The 24,794-nt window shown below is 40.8% G+C and overlaps 1 protein-coding gene across 7 annotated transcripts in view; it reads left to right on the top strand.

Moving 5' to 3' along the window:
• The window catches only part of map7d1a (MAP7 domain containing 1a), a 118,201-nt gene that overhangs the window by 68,194 nt on the left and 25,213 nt on the right, over positions 1-24,794 (top strand). For 5 of the 7 annotated variants that reach the window (XR_004561730.1, XM_034174086.1, XM_034174085.1 and 2 more), the window contains 6 exons: positions 1,432-1,595; positions 2,593-2,704; positions 14,725-14,829; positions 23,655-23,777; positions 23,880-24,025; positions 24,392-24,522. Coding sequence is in view for 6 of the 7 variants with exons in the window: in XM_034174086.1 (XP_034029977.1) it covers positions 1,432-1,595; positions 2,593-2,704; positions 14,725-14,829; positions 23,655-23,777; positions 23,880-24,025; positions 24,392-24,522 (781 nt within the window). In the remaining variant the exon portion in view is untranslated. The remainder of the gene's footprint in view (positions 1-1,431; positions 1,596-2,592; positions 2,705-14,724; positions 14,830-23,654; positions 23,778-23,879; positions 24,026-24,391; positions 24,523-24,794) is intronic. The other 2 variants (XM_034174089.1, XM_034174088.1) reach the window with 1 other exon arrangement.

Here is a 24,794-nt window from a genome sequence, read left to right as displayed (position 1 = left end):
AATCACCTGGTGGAGTCAGTGGCTGCAAAGAAAATCTGCACCCTCTTGGCCCTTTCTGGAGCAAGTTGCCCACCCCTGGTCTAGAATGTAAATATTGCTTAGTCCATTTTAAATTAAATTAAATTAAATTTTACTTAGGCCATTGCTTAGTGTTGTTAGCTAATACAGTATATATAGCTTCTCTAAAAGTATTAGTCTTATCAATGTTCAGTTTTTGCAGCGTTCATCGTTAACCCACAATACATAAGTATACCAAACAGAAAATGTCAGCTCTCCTTGGTTTTTGCATGATCAAAGCCTGTTTTTGTTTTATATGTAGGACTGCTTTTTTGCATTTACGCAATATCTCTAAAATCAGAAAGGTCTTGTCTCAGAGTGATGCTGAAAAACTAATTCATGCATTTATTTCCTCTAGGCTGGACTATTGTAATTCATTATTATCAGGTTGTCCTAAAAGTTCCCTAAAAAGCCTTCAGTTAATTCAAAATGCTGCAGCTAGAGTACTGACGGGGACTAGAAGGAGAGAGCATATCTCACCTATATTGGCCTCTCTTCATTGGCTTCCTGTTAATTCTAGAATAGAATTTAAAATTCTTCTTCTTACTTATAAGGTTTTGAATAATCAGGTCCCATCTTATCTTAGGGACCTCGTAGTACCATATCACCCCAATAGAGCGCTTCGCTCTCAGACTGCAGTCTTACTTGTAGTTCCTAGGGTTTGTAAGAGTAGAATGGGAGGCAGAGCCTTCAGCTTTCAGGCTCCTCTCCTGTGGAACCAGCTCCCAATTCAGATCAGGGAGACAGACACCCTCTCTACTTTTAAGATTAGGCTTAAAACTTTCCTTTTTGCTAAAGCTTATAGTTAGGGCTGGATCAGGTGACCCTGAACCATCCCTTAGTTATGCTGCTATAGACGTAGACTGCTGGGGGGTTCCCATGATGCACTGTTTCTTTCTCTTTTTGCTCTGTATGCACCACTCTGCATTTAATCATTAGTGATCGATCTCTGCTCCCCTCCACAGCATGTCTTTTTCCTGGTTCTCTCCCTCAGCCCCAACCAGTCCCAGCAGAAGACTGCCCCTCCCTGAGCCTGGTTCTGCTGGAGGTTTCTTCCTGTTAAAAGGGAGTTTTTCCTTCCCACTGTAGCCAAGTGCTTGCTCACAGGGGGTCGTTTTGACCGTTGGGGTTTTACATAATTATTGTATGGCCTTGCCTTACAATATAAAGCGCCTTGGGGCAACTGTTTGTTGTGATTTGGCGCTATATAAAAAAAATTGATTGATTGATTGATTATATCTCTGTTTTGCTGCTTGTCTACATCTTTACTGGCTATGCTGCTGCGACAAGTAAATTTCCCTGGGTTATGGGATCAGTAGTCTCACCTTATCTCAATAACTTGCTCTCCTCATTATGTCTTCTGATATGTTTTAGCTGCTAAAAAGAACCAGTGGTTGGAGAAGGAGGAGAAGGCACGGCAGCTGAGAGAGCAGCAGCTGGAGGAGCGCCGTAAAAAGCTTGAGGAACAGCGTATCAAGGCGGAAAAGCGGCGAGTTGCCCTGGAGGAAAGACAGAAACAGAAACTGGAGAAGAACAAAGTTAAGACTGAATCCAGGCTAAGTTTTTTTTTTTTTTTTTTTTTTTTTTTAGTAATTGCTGCATCATTGGTGAAAGAAATACCGTAATCATGAAAGTTATTCCTTTTTTTAATTTTATTTTATTTTTTGCTGATAAACAGTGTTTGTTTGTTTATCACAAAGCCCAGAGCAAACGTCATTACTCATTTCCACCTGATGCAGTTGTCATTTTTACAACCAAAGCCTGCATCCTCTAAATACCACTTGCCCTTTTGTGGGCATGTTGGTCTAAGAATGGGGTGTGGTCTGCTGCAGACAGGGATGAGTAATTAACTGCTTTTGGGGCCAGTACATTAATATGTTTGTATTTGTACTTTTCTTTTTATGTTTGAAAGGATAAAATGTAAAAGAAAAATTAATGATCTCTCTCTTTCTCTTTCTCAAACACACACATCTTATGTGTAAAATATGCAATGAAAGTAAATTGAATAAAACTATGAAACAAAATGAGAATGAACACTCAAAGAATAAAAAAAAAAACCCTCACTTTATTCTTCGCTGCTTCACCTCAGGGAGCTTTGGTGGCCATTGCACATTCTGAGAGGTTGGAGTTAATCTGTTAACAAACAATCTGCTCACTTGCACCACCTTCTTTGATACCACAGCACTGTGTGCCTGTCACACTCCAGTTTAAAGGGGCAGACTGGTGCCACTCTGATGTTCAGACTACAAAATGCCTATAAATAATAAACATGGTAAATGCAACAGTCTTGCACACAGCATCAGCTGCTGGTATTTCACACTGCTTGAATTGCAAAATGATATGGGCCACACCCCAAATGAGCTTGCTTCTTCTGCTCTAGTCTCTTTTGCATGCACCTTTAAAGTGGGGTTCTTAGAGTTTTGGCCATAGTCATATCAAATGGTGTGCTTCAACAAGCATCTTTCACCCAGTCCTGCATACCATCATTCTTGTACTTGGCAGTTAAAGTGGCATCACTTCTTGTTGCCTTGACAGGAACGCTATGAGGCAGCAATCCACAGGTCAACCACAAAGACTTGGGCAGAAATCCGTCAACAAAGACGGTCCTGGGCTGGAGGGCTAAACCAGAACTCAAGCCAGAAAGAGAGTGAGTACCTAGGTTTAGCATGGACACACACAGTCATTACTGTAGTAGATGCTGTGTGGTCAGATTGTGACAGAATACTGTGTTGGATAAACAGTCACTACTTTCACTGGCAATCAATTTGATTTGTCTTTATGGACTTTTGAGTTTCACTGATATTTAAGGGATAAACTCAACTCGAATAAAATTAACATCAGTTCACCATCATACAACTCACTTTCTAATCTAGTTCTTGATAAAAACACATGCACACACACACAGACAAAAGTAGATTTGATTTCACTCACTCCTCTTTCAATGATACATGACTTCATGATACTTGACATTTTCTGCATTTTTTTAACGTATTTCTTGAAAAAGCTGTTGACTGGCCTTTAAGCATTGTACCATAGATTCACAGGGCTCTATGCATAGCCCCCAAAGGTAATATGCCATGCTGGGCATCAAATCTACTTGCCATGCAACAAGTAAATAATTCAAACAGATATATCCTTTTTTGAGTCCTGATCCCATACTTGTATATTTGAAGATATTGAATTTGCACAGAGTACATTGTAAGCACATTAAAATAAATATTTGGTCTACCATTTACGAAGGAAAAAACATCTTCAATCCAAGCTGCTCCTTTTTGATTTATTTTAAAGTTACATAAACATATCTTTATACGTCATTTCAATTCCAGTTGAAGTTGTTGTTGTTGTTATCATCATCATTATTATTATTAATAGTAGTAGTGTTTTGCTGAAAAATGTCTTCAAAAGTGGATCTTTACTATAAGGGTTGGGGGGGGGTGTTGCGACCCCTCGCCTCCCTAGCTACACCCATGCGCAGTCTGGGACCATGAATTAAACAGACAAGAAAAACTTGTTTACTTATGTAAAGTGCTACAGTAGCAAGTTTACATCATATATGCCCTCCAACAGACACGCACGTGGCGCATATTTGAAGGACAGGGGAGTGAAATTGTTGTAAGCCTTTCACTGTGGGTGCATTGCCTAGTATTATTACATCAGCACGGCATGATGGCACCAATATGTGAAAAACAGAGACTGACATGCATGGTTGATGTTTTGTTTTGATAAAATAGAATTGTTACATACTTAATGCACAGCATTGTGTTTACTGTGCTCTGTGCTGAATGCAACCACAGTGCTGCCTGCCTGCTCATTCCTTTGACACTGCACATATGAGACTAAGCTAGAAGAAATGTGCGCAGATTTAGTGAATTGTTTAATTTGTAAATTGTAAATTTTTTAATCATCAATGAAATCTATTTGATTTTGTTTACCAAATTTCATTCAAATTGGGCCTGAAAATTAACTTGCCATGCAGATTGAAGCATGGCGCATTTGTTTGATAGCACCGTTCACTTGCCAGTGTCGAGTGGGCAACCATTACTGTAAAGGCCTGATGCATAGAGTAAATATTAAAATATGTAATTCAATCAAAAGCAACTGTGCTCTACTGTTTAAACCTAAACAATTTACTGAATAAGCCACTTCTTTTGCTGGTCCTGTGACTTATATTTTAAAGTGACTTATGTCAAAAATACTATACCATCTTCGACCACAAGATGGCATTTTATTTTTTTGAATAACCAAACTCTTGAAAGTTGGTTAAGCTGCAGTATCTGATCATGCAGCAAGCAGCCTGTTATTTCAGGTCATTAGCCATGGATCATATACACTGAAAATGTGTACAGCAGTTGTTTTTCTGTAATTTGTGTCTGTAGCATGGCCCAAGCAGAGGGTCACCCCTTTGAGTCTGGTCTGCTTGAGGTTTCTTCCTCAGAGGGAGTTTTTCCTTACCACTGCTGCTCTGGGGGTTAGTAAGGTTAGACCTTACTTGTGTGAAGCGCCTTGAGGCAACTCTGTTGTGATTTGGTGCTATATAAATGAAAATAAATTGAATTGAAAATTAATAGTTGCAGTATGATGGTTTCTGTCAGCTGTCTATAAATAGAAAAATTTCATTAATGTTTGTGAAGTGAATAATGGCCTGATAGGAAAACAGAAAATCATTTTGTTTTCTTTTTTTATTATTGTAGCCATTTTTACCATATGCCAAGGGTCTTACACTCCTGCTCAGCGTTATTGGCACCACTTGAATTTTAAGGACAGAATTCAGCTTGCAGCTTCACGGCAGAGTGGAACAGAAAAAGAGATTCTAAAAAGGAAGATGTGAATTGACAGAAGCCACACACTGTACTTGAGTCTCGATTACATGTGTTTTCAAAATCGGTCTCTCTGCCACTCTGCCATGAAAATGTGTCTGGTGATGCAACACACAAACTGATCCCCAATGTCTAGTTTTTCCAGTCACAGCCACAGAAGCCTATTACTCCTTCAGAGTTATCATGGGTGCCTTGGTGGCTTCCTTCACTACTCCTCCTTCTTGCACATTCATTCGGTTTTTGAGAAATACCTACTCCAGATAAATTTACCATACAGTACCATGATTTCTTAATGATTAACATACATGAAATCTAAGACATATTCAGCTACAGAAAACTGTGTAAAGGTCATAATTTTCATAGATTTCATCAAACGGTGTCAATAACTCTGTAACACGTAGCCTTTGTCTGTATTTTTATTTTACTATATGGAAGCAGTTTAAAATTCATCAACTTGGGATGCTTTATAATAATTGTTTTGATTGTACAAATTGGCTCATTTGCATTTATTTCTGAACATACACTACCAGTCAAAGGTTTGGACACACTTTCTCCATTCCTCAGTTCTCCACTTTCCCCAGTTTGGACACATTTTCTTCATTCAAATGAATGCCAGTAATTTTAACCAGGATTTAATTGACACATAAATCAGTCTCTTGCTTCCTCCCTTCCTCACCAGCCTGCTGTCTGCCACGTGATGAAAGTCAACAAGCATAAACAGGCTGACAAAGTTCACACTTTTATATATTTAGAAAAGTCCTGGTCTGTGTCAAAAGACCACTTTGTCTCACTCATCCGGTTGTTTAAATGGAGCCATTCAGCTGTGCCTGCCTTTATTGTATCATTAATATAATGATCTCTGGATCGTGCCTGAAAGCATCTGGGGAAGCAGCATCTCGCACGTCATCAGCGTGCATTAAAGAAGCATATAACTGCATGTTATATGCAAAGTGTTTCAAAGTTTTTGTTGCTTGTGAAGTGTCCAGACACATCATTAATTAGGAATGAGTATTTGTTAGGTCTCTGCCTTATTTCCCTCACTTGTTCGGTTGTTACTTCGTTTGTATGAGGAGCGTTTGTTTGCTGAGCGTTGATGAGCTCAGATGATTTTCAGTTAATTAACTGTTTCAGATGACTTCAACATTTTTGAGGCATTGTGAAATGTGAGTATTTGAACATTGACCCAATTTTTATTTTTGCCTCTGCGCACTATGGAGCTGAATTACAATGATCAAGATGTACTTGTAGAACAAACTGCCAACTGTATTAAAAATGCTGCCACACGCTGTGATAGGTCTAAAAAATTAATGCAGCTGTCACACCTGAATGATTATCCAGTGTCTGCCGACAGCCCCGGTTCCATCAGGTCATCATAGACCTGAATAATGAAACGCTGTGATTTATACTTTTAAAGCGCCAGTTGACCGTGATCAGGTGTTATCTGAATGAAGTGCTGTGTGATCTGTTGGTGTGGTGATGAGGGACAGAGAGGCGCTGTAAATGTTTAAACAGCGCATTAAGCAGGTGTGATCACCCTGATCAATCGATCAGGTCATCTGATGACCACACCGATAGCAACGGTGCTTTAAAAGTTTAAATCATCACAGCACTTCTGTGTGATCAGAGCACTGGACACGGGCATCCTCTCAGAAACGCACCTGGAGCAGAAAAACCACTGAGGGACTTGCTTTAAAACATTATGTTTACAGCCATGAATTAAAGTATTTTCAGATGTCATTTTCAAAAATCAGGAGCTTTATGTGGATTCATCTCTGTCTGTGATGGTGAATTGGACTGAAATGAACAGGTCAGATTTACTCCATGTGTGAATGAAACAGTCTGTCCGCATGAGGACAGCAGCTTTCAGCCAGTCAGTGGCCAGCATTAATGGACAAATGTAGACTTATGAGTAAATTACAAGAAATGCGTGCCAACAATCACATAACTTACCTACAACTTATGTCCCGCATGTGCGGGACTTATGAGTCACACTGTGGCATGTATTGAAAATTTTCAGCATGCCCAAAGTTTTTTTGAGGAGCTCAGGTTATCAGGACGTACATCAGCGAGCTTCAGTGTGTTTCAATGTGCTCTTAACTTATAACTTACTTAACGTATTGGAGTTATGCCAGCATTTTTTTAATACGATTAGCATACGCTGACTAAATCATCAAGGTGTGACAGGGCCTTTAGCTTTGCTGCAAGGGGTTCAACAAAAATACTGCATTAACCAATTAGGAATTGCAGCCATTTGTATACACACAGCCTTGATTAATATGGCTTATAAGTAATTGGCCAAATTAAGTGGAAAGGCTCTTTGAATCTAGCTCGTCACTTTTATGGCCAGTTGTTTTTAGACTAGCACACTGCCTGTGGGGATCCATGGGCTCTATATTGGGTCGTGTTTATAAAATAGGTAGCTGCCATTTTTCAAGGGTGATAATAAATTAAGCAGTTTCTGTAATGATTTTATCTGAAAGTGCAGGCAATTAAAATGAGAACGTTATGTGAATAATCGTATTCATTATTTGGCAAATGTAGTCATCATCATTACAAGTGGAAGGGTTGAGATATTTCCTTTCTTCAGAGCATGTCTGGTTACCAGGGACTGATTCATGGTGATATAATGTCCATTGTTCACTGTTGTTACCTAATATCACTAATTTCTCCAAAAATATTTGTCCTATCAACTTGACCCAAAATACATAAGCATAGCAAACGGTAAATGTCAGCTCTCCCCAGTTTCTCCATAATTGAAGATATACACACGTACACTATGGATTTGGATTTGGTGGCAAGATGGCACCTGTGTGTTTGGCATGCCGTCAGCCCTGTGTTTACCGCTCGTCGAGTTTTTTGTTATTTGTTGCTGTGTTTTTGCTCTGTGTGTTCTGCCAGGACACCTCTGCCTTGCTTGTGTATGGTTGTCAGTCTCTCTTGGACATTAATGCTCTTTATGAGCCGCTGCTGTCGTCTGGGTCTGGGCTGGGAGGGCCCCGCCCTGCTCTGCCACCTGTGCTTGCAGACGTCCCGCTCCACCTGCTCCATTTTCCTTGCGTTCCTCTCCGGAGGAGGCGCTTTAGAAGGTGCGGAAAGCGGAGCGGTGCATCAGTGAAATTTAAGTTTTACCTGGCAGCCTTCACTAGAGGGTCTGATCCTCGCCTCCTGTGGGATGGACGATATTTTTGGGCATTGGAGCGCGCGCTGCGCATGAGAGGCTGCTGGATTCGTCCTGTTGCTCCTGAACTGTCCTCTCTGATGACCGGACCGGCTCCGCTAAAGCTGTGCCCGTTTGTGCCGCAGCTTCCTGCTGCTGCCTCTCGCCGGGCTACGGAGTTTTTACGCCGGTGCTGTCGTCTGCGGGCTCGTAGATGCGGCGTTTCACCTGAGCTCCTCCGGCCGCTGAAACACGCTATGTCACTGGCTGCTGAGGAGCTGAACTTCCGCATGACTTCATTAAAATCAGCTGATCCCACCGAGATCCTTAGTTTGGGTCTCATTAACATCAGGTCATTGTCTCTGAAGTCATTGCCGGTGAATGACTTAATTGTGGATCATCGTCTGGATATGCTTGGTTTATGTGAAACCTGGATTAAATCCACAGCTGTCCTTCCTCTGAATGAGGCCTGCCCACCGGAGTACACTTTTAGTCACGTTTCACGTGATGTGAGGAAAGGCGGGGGTGTTACTTTTATTTATAAATCCAGGTTTACTTTAGTAACTGTTGGGGGTCAGAAATATAATTCATTTGAGCATCTGATTCTCCGCTATGCCCATGATGCTAAGTACTGCCAAGGTCATAAAACTGGAAATCAGCTATGTTACATTGTCACTGTCTATAGGCCTCCTGGCCCATATTCTGATTTTTTAGATGAATTTGGCGTGTTCATCTCTAGTCTTTCAACTAGTGTAGACAACATGTTGATTATTGGTGACTTTAACATTCATATAAATAAGCCCTCTGATCCCCTTGGTAAATCATTTATGGAAATCATGGATGCAGTAGGATTTCAGCAGTTCATTCATGGTTCAACGCATATCAGTGGTAATACTCTGGATTTGGTTCTTGCACGTGGCCTTGCTGTCACAACTGTCGACATCCTGCCTCTTGCATCATCGGTCTCTGACCACTCGCTTATTAGGTTTACAATTACGCTGCCGCGTTTAGTGGAGCAACAACCTTGCCTATCATTGCGGCGACATATTAAACCTTCAACTTTGACTGAACTCGAAGCGAGACTACCTGAAATCCTAACTTCAAGCTTGATGAAATTTCAGTCGGTAGACAGTCTTGCAGATAGCCTGAATTTAGTGCTAAAAACCACACTTGATAAGATTGCGCCTCCTCTATTAAAGCCACGCCTTCCCAAAGCACACACACCTTGGTTCAACAGTTATTTGCGTGACCTTAGGCAGAAGGCTAGAGGGTTGGAACGGAAATGGCGTAGTTCCAAACTTGAGGTGTTTCACCTTGCGTGGCGTGAAGCTATTTTAGATTATAAGCATGCTTTATTGGCTACGAATCAGGTGTATTATTCTGAATTGATCAACAAAAACAAGCATAACTCAAAGTTCTTGTTTGATACGGTGGCATTTCTTATTCATGGACAGCCACCTGTTGGTCGTTCTCCTTTTTCAGCACAGGACTTTCTGGACTATTTCGAAAAGAAAATAGAAGATATTAGGTTGAGCACATCTCAGCATACTTTGGTCCAATCATTGTATTCAGATACTGAGCTGGGGACTACCACTGAGGTGCTACCTAGATTCACGGAATTTAACAGTATCTCACAAGGTGTGCTGATGAAACTTATGTCTACTAGAAGCACAACTTGTTTATTTTATCCTATACCAACAAAATTGTTTAAGGATCTTTGGCCCATTCTTGGGCCGACTGCTGGAAATTGTTAACCTTTCTTTAAACTCTGGATCTGTTCCGAATCGTTTTAAATCTGCCGTGGTTAAATCACTACTCAAGAAATCTAATCTTGATCCTGGTGTATTGAAAAATTATAGGCCGAAATCAAATCTATCATTCTGCTCTAAAATTCTGGAAAAGGTGGTTTCACGGCAGCTTGTGGACTATCTTACTGAGAATAACCTTTTTGAGCCACTGCAGTCTGCTTTTAGAAGACATCACTCCACAGAAACAGCACTTATTAAAGTAGTTAATGATCTTCTGCGACCAATGGACTCGGATACTACTACAGCATTGGTGGTGTTGGATCTCAGTGCTGCGTTTGACACAGTTGATCATCATATTCTACTTGATAGGCTAGAAAACTGTTTCGGGATTACTGGAACTGCTCTTGCATGGCTGACGTCTTATCTGTCTGGTCATTCCCATTGTGTTTTGTGCAATGACACTACCTCTGACTTTAAGGGCATGAAGTTCGGGGTACCGCAGGGATCCATTCTGGGTCCTCTGCTTTTTTCCCTGTATATGGCACCCCTTGGGAACATTTTGCGGCATTTCGGGGTTGCTTTTCATTGTTATGCTGATGATACTCAGTTGTATATGCCGATAGCTGCTGGAAATCCTGTCCACATAAAATCTTTACAGGACTGTCTTGCAGCAGTGAGAAGTTGGATGTCTACTACTTCTTTCTACTTTTGAACTCTGATAAGACTGAAATGATGGTTCTTGGTCCAGCAAGACATCGGCATCAATTTGATCAGCTGGCGCTTAGCCTAGGTTCATGTGGTATACATCATACTGACAAAGTGAGGAACTTTGGGGTAATCTTTGATCCTATGTTGTCCTTTGACCTCCACATTAGGGACATTACGAGGACTGCTTTCTTTCATCTGAGAAATATAGCAAAGATTCGCCCCATCCTGTCTATGGCTGATGCTGAGACTCTGATTCATGCGTTTGTCTCTTCTAGATTGGATTATTGTAATGCTTTATTTTCTGGCCTGCCGCAGTCTAGCATTCGAGGACTTCAGTTGGTACAGAATGCTGCTGCCAGACTTTTTGACACAAAGTAGAAGGTTTGACCACATTACTCCCATTCTGGCATCCCTTCATTGGCTACCGGTTTCTGCCAGATCGGATTTTAAAGTTTTATTGTTGGTTTATAAAATTGTTCATGGACTGGCACCTTCCTACCTGGCGGACTTGGTTAAGCCCTACGTACCTGCGAGGCCTTTGTGTTCGCAGGGCGCAGGGCTTCTGTGTGTTCTGAGGATGAACAAAAAGTCTGTGGGGTATAGAGCCTTCTCCTACCGTGGTCCGGCTCTTTGGAACAATCTACCTGCTGTTATTCGGCAGTCTGACATGGTGGAGATTTTTAAATCAAGACTGAAGACCCACTTTTTTAGACTGTCTTATCATTAATTTTTTAATCTGTTTGTGTTTGCTTTGTAATTTTTTTATTCTACTGTGTTTTATCTTTTTACTGTGCTTTTCTTGCTTTTAATTTTGATTTTAGATTAATTTGTGTTGTTGTGAATTATGTGAAGCGCCTTGGGGTGACTTTGTCGTGATTTGGTGCTATATAAATTAATAAATTGAAATAAATTGTACACAGCGGCCTTTCTGCTTTTAATATATAGATTAGCGCGTTGCCTGTGGGGATTCACGGGCTGTAGATTGGGTAGTGTTTATAAAATAGGTAGCTGACATTTTTCAAGGGTGGTAATAAATTATACGAAGTTTCTATAAGTATTTGGAATGGCATGTCCAGAATGTAATTATCAATGTTCATTGTTCACTGTTGTTAGTTAATATCCATAGTTTCTCCAAAAATACTAGTCCTATCAGTGTACTGTTTTGGTGGTGTTCATCCTTGACCCAAAATACATAACCATATAAATGGCAAATGTCACCTCTACAGTTTCTCTGTGATCAGAGTTAAACACATGCATGCATACATGTGCACAGAGGCCACTTGGCTTTTAATATATAGATGATGATTTAAAGCCCCCTGCTGGAATGGCATGCGAGTCCAGAATTTAATTATCTACATCTGTTGTTCACTGTTGTTATCTCATATCCCTAAGTTCTTCAAAAATATTCATCTCGTCACCTTTCCGTTTTCTCAGTGTTTATCCTTGACCCAAAATACATAAGCAAGCCAAATGGCAAATGTCAGCTGTCCCCAGTTTCTCCGTGATCAAAGCCATACACACACGCACGCATGCATAGATGTACACAGGGGCCACTTGCCTGTTAAGCCTCGGTCCCACCGAATAATGAAGGCTGAAGAAGGAGCCACGCATGGGTGTGGGGTGATTATTTGAAGAATGATCCACGTTTTGATCTATCACGTATCCACTATGAAGGTGCCACTATGTGCCTCTCTGTACCCCGCATGTGCCGCGTAGCAGCCTCTAGTGAGCCATGACTGACCTGTCATTACAGCCTCGAATGGCTCGCATCAGCCACACTAATCCACGTCGTGCCATGATAACGCCATGTTGGTGCACATTTAGGCATGAGTTTGGTCCAAACCTCCAGCCCTCCCACACCTGGTCCCGTCAAAGTGTGGGTTTTCAATTCACAGATTCACAGCAGCATTTAAAGATGTCCCTTCTTTTTTTTTTTTTTTAAACGCAGTCCAAAAATAGACACTCCAGCACAGTTCCGCAGTTGTGTGCTGTGCGCCAGGCTGCTGTCCACCTGTAATGCACCAGATCAGCTAGACCCGAACCACGGGTTCCTGGAGAGCCGCCTCTGTGCTCCTCGCTGGCTCCGCGGCTCTCTGGCTTTTCTTCTGTGGCTTTAAACACACAAAACTTTGTTTGTCCATTTATTTCTGCAAAATCGCTCTTTTGCGCACGCGCTGCTGATGTCCTTTCATGGACAGCCGCCTCTGTGCTCTTTCTAAGTGGCACTCGGACAGCTGCTGAAACAATCGGTTTGCATAACCAAAGAATTTCTGCACAAACTGTCAGAAACCGTCTCAGGGAAGCTCATCTGCATGCTCGTCGTCCTCATCGGGGTCTCGGCCTGACTCCAGTTCGTCGTCGTAACCGACTTGAGTGCTCACATTCGCTGGCATTTGGCACGTTGGAGAGGTGTTCTCTTCACGGATGAATCCCGGTTCACACTGTCCAGGGTAGATGGCAGACAGCGTGTGTGGCGTCGTGTGAGTGAGCGGTTTTCTGATGTCAATGTTGTGGATCGAGTGGCCCATGGTGACGGTAGGGTTATGGTATGGGCAGGCGTCTGTTATGGACGAAGAACACAGGTGCATTTTATTGATGGCATTTTGAATGCACAGAGATAACGTGACGAGGTCCTGAGGCCCATTGTTGTGTCACATCCAAGAACATCACCTCATGTTGCAGCAGGATAATGCACGGCCCCATGTTGCAAGGATCTGTACACAATTCTTGGAAGCTGAAAATGTCCCAGTTCTTGCATGGCCGGCATACTCACCGGACATGTCACCCATTGAGCATGTTTGGGATGCTCTGGACCGGCGTATACAACAGCGTGTACCAGTTCCTGCCAATATCCAGCAACTTCGCACAGCCATTGAAGAGGAGTGGACCAACATTCCACAGGCCACAATTGACAACCTGATCAACTCTATGCAAAGGAGATGTGTTGCACTGCATGAGGCAAATGGTGGTCACACCAGATACTGACTGGTATCCCCCCCAATAAAACAAAACTGCACCTTTCAGAGTGGCCTTTTATTGTGGACAGTCTAAGGCACACCTGTGCACTAATCATGGTGTCTAATCAGCATCTTGATATGGCACACCTGTGAGGTGGGATGGATTATCTCAACAAAGGAGAAGTGCTCACTATCACAGATTTAGACTGGTTTGTGAACAATATTTGAGGGAAATGGTGATATTGTGTATGTGGAAAAAGTTTTAGATCTTTGAGTTCATCTCATACAAAATGGGAGCAAAACCAAAAGTGTTGCGTTTATATTTTTGTTGAGTGTATATAGATAAGTCAGATGGTGGATACGTGAACATTTCCAAGTCACTGAATATGTCCTGAACTTACATCAGTACTTGCATACAATTTACATCATTAATTAAGGAATACAAACAGTGTGGTAGGGGAAACATCTCCCTTATAAATTAGTGTTTTGTTTTTGGATACATTAAAAAAAACTACGTGGCAAGTGAAGTCAGTTTTTTTTTTCCTATCAAAAGTAAATTTTGTGGATGTCACTGTCTTTGTATTTATCTCTCACAACAGAGGAAAGGTGGCCCAAAAAAATCTTCTTTGTTAGAAGACTACCCCGCCTAACTGATGAGCATGTGTTATGTCTTCTCCAAACTATCAGCTATTTGATAACATGACTCATATGTGTCACATGCACCCAGGGCACAGTGAATCAGTCTAGAAAGTGATTTACTATGCCCCAGTATCAAGTGGATGACAAATATTGCTTGTTGAAGCTTATACATTTATTTTTCCATGAATTATTTCTATATTTGTGTGTATAAACAACTGTGCAACTGTGCAGGCAGGAGATTAGTGAGGGGAGATTCGAGCTTCAATTTAGTTTTTTGTTGTGTGAAAATCCTTCTTTAGTTCTAAATGGTTTAAATAATCTGATATTTTTGTTAAACCCCTTGAATTACAACTACACACTACAAGCAGGTCTTGGTTGTAGATCTTGGTTTTGGTCAACAGTGACAAAATTACACCTGAAGTTGATTCAAAGTGAACAGTTGATGTGTTGTGTGCATGTCGTGCAAAGCTTATGTCCAGACTTCTTGCAGGAGACTTTCTTCACATTTCTGAAACTGTGTCACTGTATTTGCCGTTATGCCCTGCAGGTTTGTGTTTGTCAAGGAGTCATTTGAGCAGAACGTGTCTCCATCGCCCTGTGTGACCTTTGAATATGTGTTTGGCGCTCTCTTGGCTTCTTAGGCAGATGCTCTGTGTCAACGGTCAACCTGCCCAAACATGTGGACTCTGTTATAAACAAGCGACTGTCCAAGTCCTCCGCCACCCTCTGGAACTCCCCCAGCAGAAGTAAGGCCACATCGGCAGTGCCCCCCACACCTCCCATGTCCATCACGCTGCCACCGCCGAATTCCCAAACCCATCCATTGTCCTGTATTTTTGTTTACGTTGATCTGCCCTTTCTTTTGTCAGTCCCTCTCCTGTACTCATGGGTTGACAACCATTTCCATCTTCCAGAACTTACGACTTGATTTGCAGTTTTTTCTGCATGTTCATATGGGGATATGTGCATCATAATTTGTTGGTTTTGCCTTGATTTTGTGGTGATGGCCATTTCTTTCCTGAAGTGTTCCCTTTGTTTGAATTTATTCATTACGTGTTTTCAGTGTGAAAGCTTGTCTTTGTTATGTGGCTCTAATGGGTCTAATTTGTTGGCCTAACTGTTACGTAAATGACTAACACTGAGGGGAAGCAGCCGCTGGTGATGCTTCACATGAGCTCAGCTTTTTAAAGTCATCCTAAACTTAACCAGGTCACGACGTACTCTTGCAACAAGGAAGCCACTTCTGAGTTTGAAGTAAAGTTCAGCAGCAGACGGTGAGTCAGCATTGTTCTGGGAGAAAATGTATTCTGAAAACTCCCTGCAGCACTTACTGTGCTGCTGGAAAATGTTGAAAGGTAACTACTCTATTCCTCATCATCTCTCCTTCTCTACCCATAGACACTTTACTGGTAACTATAGTGAATATCGAGCAGAAGTGTTTTTTTGACAAGATACATTCAAGCATGAATTCCTCAACTTTCATTTTTACTGTGCTCTTTTGTGAAGTAGGAAGTAGGTCAGCACTCTGACTTGTTTGTGACACAAGCAAAACCATCAACAAAATGAGCCAATGAAAAGTCTTTTTTATTGTAATAACTTTAACGTTCCAACTATGGTTATTTATGTTTTTTATGTAACAGCTGAATAGATCCTTGTCATTTGATTGGTGGGTTGTATGTCACGTGATATTGAACATTCGTCCCATTTGCCATTGTGCTCCATAGCGTGGAAATTTGGTTCCATATGATCTGTACCATTGCACCCTGCGACCATCACGCATGCGCACGAGCAGCTACAGAGCTTAGCAGCTTATTGATGCTTCTCATTCTTTTAAAACAAAAGAAAAAACAAATCCACTATGCAGTAAGCAGTCTGGGATGTCTCTAGGTGAAGTGGAAGTGCTGTTGGATGAGGAACTCACCAAATTTATGTTGTGAATTTTCACTGGACTGAGAAAAGCAGACAGGATGAAGTCAGTGCACGGCATCAGCTTTGGACTACGTCAGGATTATTTTTTAACTATCTGACTGTTTTTTCAAGTTGACAGAACAATTTTGAACTCCTATTTAAAATTTGTGTTTGAGTGTTTGGAATCTGTTCATGTCAAAGGACCAGTGATGCACATCCAAAATGTAAGTCCCTTTTGTCTTGTTTATAAATTAGTAAAATATCACATTTTTAGCCCTTATATAAAACAATTTTTTTTTTTTCATTTGTTCAATTGAAAGAATATTTAATTCGGTGAAAGAGGAAATGTTGCATCCAATGACGTGAATGAAGTATTCATACCATTGAACTCATAAACATTCATTATTTGTATGTTATTTCATGTGAGTTCCGGCTTCCCAATACAACACCTGGCCACACACTGCACAGAGTTGTGATAGGAATGCATGTTCTGTTGGATTGTACAGGAATGCACTCTGTATCACAGTGCATGTATTGTAACTGCATTAAGAATCCTATACGTTGGTGAGATGGAGCCCATGATCGCTCGAGCTTGGGCCGTATAAGGGTCTGTGATGTGGTCTGTTGTGTTTCATTGTCATGGCGTATTGCAGCTTTGCTGAGACAAACCTCCACTTTCAGTATGCATCACACACTTGTGTGTTGCAAAATACTCCAGAAGACCTTTTCAGTTTTACAACCCCATTTCCAGTGAAGTCGGGACGTTGTGTAAAATGTAAATAAAACAGAAAACAATGATTTGCAAATCCTCTTCAACCTATATTCAATTCAATACACCACAAAGACAAGATATTCAATGTTCAAACTGATAAACTTTATTGTTTTTGTGCAAATACTTGGTCATTTTGAAATGGATGCCTGCAACACATTTCAAAAAATTTGGGACGGGGCAATAAAAGACTGGGCAAGTTGATGAATGCTCAAAGAACACCTAATTGGAAACAGGTGGATGTCATTATTGGGTATAAAGGATCATCCCCAAAAGTCTCAGCCATTCACAAAGATGGGGCGAGGATCACCACTTTGTGAACAATTGCTTGAAAAAAATAGTCCAACAGTTTGAGAACAATGTTTCTCAGCGTTCAATTGGAAGGAAGTTAGCGATTCCATCATCTACAGTCCAGAAGATTCAGAGACTCTGGAGAACTTTCTACACGTAAGCGCAAGGCTGAAAACCAACATTGAATGCCCGTGACTTTTGATCCCTCAGGTGGCACTGCATTAAAAACCGCCATCATTGTGTAAAGGATCTTACCGTGTGGGCTCAGGAACACTTCAGAAAACCATTGTCAGTTAACAAAGGTCATCGCTACATCTACAAGTGCAAATTAAAACTCTACCATGCAAAGTGAAGGCCATGCATCAACAACATCCAGGAATGCTGCCGCCTTCTCTGGGCCCGAGCTCATTTGAAATGGACAGACGCAAAGTGGAAAAGTGTCCTGTGGTCTGATGAGTCCACATTTCAAATTGTTTTTGGAAATCATGGACATCGTGTCCTCCAGACAAAAGAGGAGAAAGACCATCCAGATTATTACCAGCGCAAAGTTCAAAAGCCAGCATCTGTGATGGTATGGGGGGTGTGTTAGTGCCCGTGGCATGAGCAGCATACACATTTACGATGGAACCATCAATGCTGAAATGTACATCCATGTTTTGGAGCAACACATGCTGCCATCCAAGCAACGTCTTTTTCAGGGACATCCCTGCTTATTTCTGCAAGACAATGCCAAGCCACATTCTGCACGTGTTACAACAGCGTGGCTTCGTAGTAAAAGAGTGCGGGTACTAGACTGGCCTGCCTGCAGTCCAGACCTGTCGCCCATTGAAAATGTGTGATGCATTATGAAGCGCAATATACGACAATGGAGACCCTGGACTGTTGAACAACTGAAGTCATACATCAAGCAAGAATGGGGAAAGAATTCCACCTACAAAGCTTTAACAATTAGTGTCCTCAGTTCCCAAATGCTTATTGAGTGTTGTTAGATGGAAAGGTGATGTAACACAGTGGTAAACATGCCACTGTCCCAGCTTTTTTGTAACGTGTTGCAGGCATCCATTTCAAAATGAGCAAACATTTGCACAAAAACAATAAAGTTTATCAGTTTGAACATTAAACATCTTGTCTTTGTGGTGTATTTAATTGAATATAGGTTGAAGAGGATTTGCAAATCTTTGTATTCTGTTTTTATTTACATTTTACACAACATCCCAACTTCAATGGAATTGGGGTTGTGAAGTTGCAAAGAAAAAAATTACACATTGATGAGACATACGACAGTTTTTCACACTGATTTTCAGTACAGATTCTAATATATATATATATACTCAACAAAAATCTAAACGCAACACTTTTGGTTTTGCTCCCATTTTGTATGAGATGAACTCAAAGATCTAAAACTTTTTCCACATACACAATATCACCATTTCCCTCAAATATTGTTCACAAACCAGTCTAAATCTGTGATAGTGAGCACTTCTCCTTTGCTGAGATAATCCATCCCACCTCACAGGTGTGCCATACCAAGATGCTGATTAGACACCATGATTAGTGCACAGGTGTGCCTTAGACTGCCCACAATAAAAGGCCACTCTGAAAGGTGCAGTTTTGTTTTATTGGGGGGGGATACCAGTCAGTATCTGGTGTGACCACCATTTGCCTCATGCAGTGCAACACATCTCCTTCGCATCATCCGTGAAGAGAACACCTCTCCAACGTGCCAAACGCCAGCGAATGTGAGCATTTGCCCACTCAAGTCGGTTACGACAACGAACTGGAGTCAGGTCGAGACCCCGATGAGGACGACGAGCATGCAGATGAGCTTCCCTGAGACGGTTTCTGACAGTTTGTGCAGAAATTCTTTGGTTATGCAAACCGATTGTTTCAGCAGCTGTCTGAGTGGCTGGTCTGAGACGATCTTGGAGGTGAACATGCTGGATGTGGAGGTCCTGGGCTGGTGTGGTTACACGTGGTCTGCGGTTGTGAGGCTGGTTGGATGTACTGCCAAATTCTCTGAAACGCCTTTGGAGACGGCTTATGGTAGAGAAATGAACATTCAATACACGAGCAACAGCTCTGGTTGACATTCCTGCTGTCAGCATGCCAGTTGCACGCTCCCTCAAATCTTGCGACATCTGTGGCATTGTGCTGTGTGATAAAACTGCACCTTTCAGAGTGGCCTTTTATTGTGGGCAGTCTAAGGCACACCTGTGCACTAATCATGGTGTCTAATCAGCATCTTGATATGGCACACCTGTGAGGTGGGATGGATTATCTCAGCAAAGGAGAAGTGCTCACTATCACAGATTTAGACTGGTTTGTGAACAATATTTGAGGGAAATGGTGATATTGTGTATGTGGAAAAAGTTTTAGATCTTTGAGTTCATCTCATACAAAATGGGAGCAAAACCAAAAGTGTTGCGTTTATATTTTTGTTGAGTTATATTTGATAACTTAGTCTACATTATTTACAAGAGTTCTGTCATTACCCTACTGTCAGATTAGTTAGAAATGAGGGTGAGCAGTTGGCATCTGTTTCTTGAAGGGCATGCTGAGGCATTTTCAGTTCATGGTTACTTGTCATTATTGTGGATGTTTAATGATAGGTTTTCACGTACTTTATAATCTAACACTGTCACCTTGAGCTTTTCTTGCATGGTTGACTCCTTCATGGAACATAAGTTTGATTGGTTTGTTTTGGTAAAAGCTGTATCGCTAGTTAGCTTGCTCATGTCTGGTAAGATGTCTTGTAAATCACCACACAAGTATTACCTGTTTACAAAAACAGGGTTTTTAGATTTAAACATGTTTATTTCTCATTAACTTCTTTGAAATATGAGGAGAAAAAATGTCAGATTTATACAGAAAAACAGGTTTCTGAGAGTGTATCCCCACCATCTTTGATTATTGTATTTGAGTAACCAAAGCTCAGTATTGCCATGAAATACAGTTCTTATCCATTTTGGTGCAGCTTACAGGACTATTTCACAGAGCACCGTTCCTTCCCGTTTCATCCAGAATAGCAAATCGGGGAGCGTTTTGAAGCATCATAGTAACTTCTTGATCCATTTTTGTCAGTTTTAATAAACTTGATATATGTAGTAGTTGTGGCCACCATCGGCACCAGATTTGAAATTGGGATCCAGTATTGGAACTGTTCAAAAATTTCATCCCGATTCTCAAAATCATTGATACAGTGTGGTAACTTCAGGGTATTTGGCTTCAGTCATGTTTGAACATCTTTAAAAGGGTTATTCGTAGTGACTATGGCTTGAAACTTGTTTGGTTGTGCTCCATTTGGGTAAAAATTTGAAGCCAAAGCAGTGTTTGTTGTGGTTTTTGGCAGGGATACAGCTCCTTTCTTTCATTTTCAGGCGGGTTGCCAGGTCTGCACTTCATAAGCCAGCCAGTTGCCAGGTCTGCTGTGTATAAACCAGCCTGTTAGTAGATAAACCAGATTAAGCTATTTCTTCCCATTTTTGCGCTTTTTTGGATGGTGGGAGGTCATGGTAGTATGGTAGATTCGTGGTTAGCACTGTTGCATCACAGCAAGAAGGTCAGGGGATCGATTCCCACCTGTGGAGTTTGCATGGTCTCCCCATGTTTGCGTGGGTTTCCTCCGGGTGTTCCGATTTCCTCCTCCGGTTTAAAGACATACAGGTTTGGTGAATTGGAAACTTTATAATTGTCCAGGTCTCCCTTGCAAAAGAGATCTCGATCTCAATGGGACTAAACATTAAATAAAGATTAAATGGTAGAATGATGCCCTGTGGAATAGCCCTGTCAACTTGCACCATAGCACCCACTTGTCCCTTGTGGCTATACCTAAATCAAATCAAATCAATTTTATTTATAAAGCGCCAAATCACAACAACAGTTGCCCCAAGGTGCTTTATATTGCAAGGCAAAAGCCATACAATAATCACAGAAAAACCCCAATGGTCAAAACGACTCCCTATGAGAAAGCACTTGGCAACAGTGGGAAGGAAATCACTGACTCAGATTGAAAATGAATGACAGCTGGTCGCTTTGCTTCTTTCTGTTGTAGCTAATCTGACTGTAGGTTTATTTTTATACAACCCCTGGCAAAAATTATGGAATCACCGGCCTCGGAGGATGTTCATTCAGTTGTTTAATTTTGTAGAAAAAAAGCAGATCACAGACATGACACAAAACTAAAGTCATTTCAAATGGCAACTTTCTGGCTTTAAGAAACACTATAAGAAATCAGGAAAAAAAAATGTGGCAGTCAGTAACGGTTACTTTTTTAGACCAAGCAGAGGGAAAAAAATATGGAATCACTCAATTCTGAGGAAAAAATTATGGAATCATGAAAAACAAAAGAACGCTCCAACACATCACTAGTATTTTGTTGCACCACCTCTGGCTTTTATAACAGCTTGCAGTCTCTGAGGCATGGACTTAATGAGTGACAAACAGTACTCTTCATTAATCTGGCTCCAACTTTCTCTTATTGCTGTTGCCAGATCAGCTTTGCAGGTTGGAGCCTTGTCATGGACCATTTTCTTCAACTTCCACCAAAGATTTTCAATTGGATTAAGATCCGGACTACTTGCAGGCCATGACATTGACCCTATGTATCTTTTTGCAAGGAATGTTTTCACAGTTTTGCTCTTGGCAAGATGCATTATCATTTTGAAAAATGATTTCATCATCCCCAAACATCCTTTCAGTTGATGGGATAAGAAAAGTGTCCAAAATATCAACATAAACTTGTGCATTTATTGATGATGTAACAAAAGTTCCAGCATCATCACCTTGCCCAATGCAGATTTTGAGATTCATCACTGAATATGACTTTCATCCAGTCATCCACAGTCCACGATTGCTTTTCCTTAGCCCATTGTAACCTTGTTTTTTTCTGTTTAGGTGTTAATGATGGCTTTTGTTTAGCTTTTCTGTATGTAAATCCCATTTCCTTTAGGCGGTTTCTTACAGTTCGGTCACAGACGTTGACTCCAGTTTCCTCCCATTCGTTCCTCATTTGTTTTGTTGTGCATTTTCGATTTTTGAGACATATTGCTTTAAGTTTTCTGTCTTGATGCTTTGATGTCTTCCTTGGTCTACCAGTATGTTTGCCTTTAACAACCTTCCCATGTTGTTTGTATTTGGTCCAGAGTTTAGACACAGCTGACTGTGAACAACCAACATCTTTTGCAACACTGCGTGATGAGTTTGATAATCCTGTCCTTTGTTTCAATTGACATCTTTCGTGTTGAAGCCATGATTCATGTCAGTCCACTTGGTGCAACAGCTCTCCAAGGTGTGATCACTCCTTTTTAGATGCAGACTAACGAGCAAATCTGATTTGATGCAGGTGTTAGTTTTGGGGATGAAAATTTACAGGGTGATTCCATAATTTATTCCTCAGAATTGAGTGATTCCATATTTTTTTCCCTCTGCTTGGTCTAAAAAAAGTAACCGTTACTGACTGCCACAATTTTTTTTTTCCTGATTTCTTATAGTGTTTCTTAAAGCCAGAAAGTTGCCATTTGAAATGACTTTAGTTTTGTGTCATGTCTGTGATCTGCTTTTTTTCTTCAAAATTAAACAACTGAATGAACATCCTCCGAGGCCGGTGATTCCATAATTATTGCCAGGGGTTGTAGAACATTGAAACACAGGCAGTGGTGCTACTGCTGGACATCGACACACTCTTCAGGCATTTATTATAAACAGCACACCTTACAAAACAGATTCTTTCTCAAGGTATTCATAGGGATAATCCCAGGGATTTTTACTGTATTACTGTACTACCGCTCAAACCCTAGTTTAGAAAAGATGCGTAATATAGAAATGCTGGATGGATTTTTTTTTTAATTGTTGATGAAACACTGTAGATGCCTCACAACATGTCTACTGTAATTTTCTGAAACAAAAATAGTCCCCAATGCTATGAGATCTTTGCAACTAATTAGCATTCTGAAATTATAATTGTGTGTGTGTGTATATATATATATATATATATATATATATATATGTATATATGTGTGTATATATGTGTGTATATATGAATAAATAAACATTTTGTAAGCTTCTTACATCAATAATGTAAAAGACCGTATTGTACTTGTGTTTAAGTCAAATGTAAGGCTTGCCCATTTAAAACCAAACTCACTAAATAAATACAGATGGTGCGCTCTTGCCTCTCTTCATGCGCTGACGGCTGTGGTTATAGCATAGCTGACTCCTGACTCACTGTCTGCAGAAACCTTTCAAATAGTTCTCTTGTGTGGTAGCACTGCAGCACACGTTTTACAGAGCAGAGACATTTAAAGGGCACATTTTCTTTATTTCACTAAGAACCATTTTATGCCACTGAGGGTTTTTATATATTTTATTTTATTTGTTTGAGTTTGTAGCTTACAGACAAATGTCTGAATGCAAACCACAGGCTGAGGACACGTTACTTTTAGTTATGCTTGTGTTTCGCTTTAGCCTTTGATGTCTGTATTGGAGGATTTAATCTAAATTGTCCATATTTTGAAGACTTTCAGGTTATGTGCTACACAGCCCTGCTTTAATGGAGCATATGTGCAGTATCTAAGTGTTAATTGGAGTCTGTATCATCGCCTGCAGCCCACGGCCTTGCACTGAGTCCCTGGGAGAGCAGTATAGTGGACCGACTGATGACCCCGACACTGTCGTTTTTGGCCCGTAGCCGCAGTGCTACCAGTGTCCTCAGCAATGGCAAAGATGGTCGTAAGTTGGAAAACAGAAAATGCATATGTGTTGCACATATAAGATGACTGCTTTGTGAAGGTTGGTGAACTGGCAGATTTTTGACATGGCCCTCCTCGACAGATTCTCATCTCTGCCCCCGTTCAACCTCAGCCAGCCCTCTGACCCTGTGCGCCCACCAGCCCCACCGCCGCTGCTCTGACCGCTGGAGGGTGACTTCCAGCACGCCAGACATCACTCAGCGCCAACAAAGACGAAGCTCTACACCAGTATGTTCCGCCAAAGCAGACTTGACTAATTGTACTAATCAGCAATCTTTATAGTCTACAACAGGAACCCAAAAGGAACCTGATGTCACAAATAAAGTGATTTTACTATATTTAAGACATTTTCTGGAACGATAGAAAGAAAATAAGTAATAATAAAAGGTTCATTCTGTTGTGTGGAATGGATTTAATAATAACCTGACCCACTCTCAAACACAGTGTTAATATGCTACCAAGAGATCAAACATCACAGAATATCACGTTTTAATCTCTAGTTTAATTTGTAATTTAAAGCATGAGTTTGAAATCTAAAATTGACATACTGTGCAAATATTTTATTAATTTTTTTCCACCCTCTGTGTTATATAGATTGATAAAATGAAGAAAGAAAAGAGAGACAAGGAGCGGGAGAATGAGAAGGAGAAAAGTGCCCTCACAAAAGAGAAGGTGCTTAAAAAGCGACAGTCTCTGCCCGCCATGAAACCCAGACCTGATGCAAGGTACAAAACAAACAAACAAAAAACACTTTTTAAAATTGTTAAAATTAATTTTATTATCAGGTTTTATTTATGATTTCAAATTGGAATACAATAATGCAATTTTCCCTCTTCGTAGCATTTTGATTCTAAATCTGTTGCTGATTATGTGAATGTTTACCAGTCGTGAGTGTTTTTTTTGGGGGGGGGGCAAGCTTGTTTGTATGTAAAAAATCGTCATGCTTCATTTGTATAAACAATGTGTCACCGTTTCTTCTGGGGCCGATGAAGTTGCG

The sequence above is a fragment of the Thalassophryne amazonica genome, chromosome 7 (genome assembly GCF_902500255.1).
Source record: "Thalassophryne amazonica chromosome 7, fThaAma1.1, whole genome shotgun sequence".
Taxonomy (NCBI): domain Eukaryota; kingdom Metazoa; phylum Chordata; class Actinopteri; order Batrachoidiformes; family Batrachoididae; genus Thalassophryne; species Thalassophryne amazonica.
This window is presented reverse-complemented; position numbering and strand designations above follow the sequence as displayed.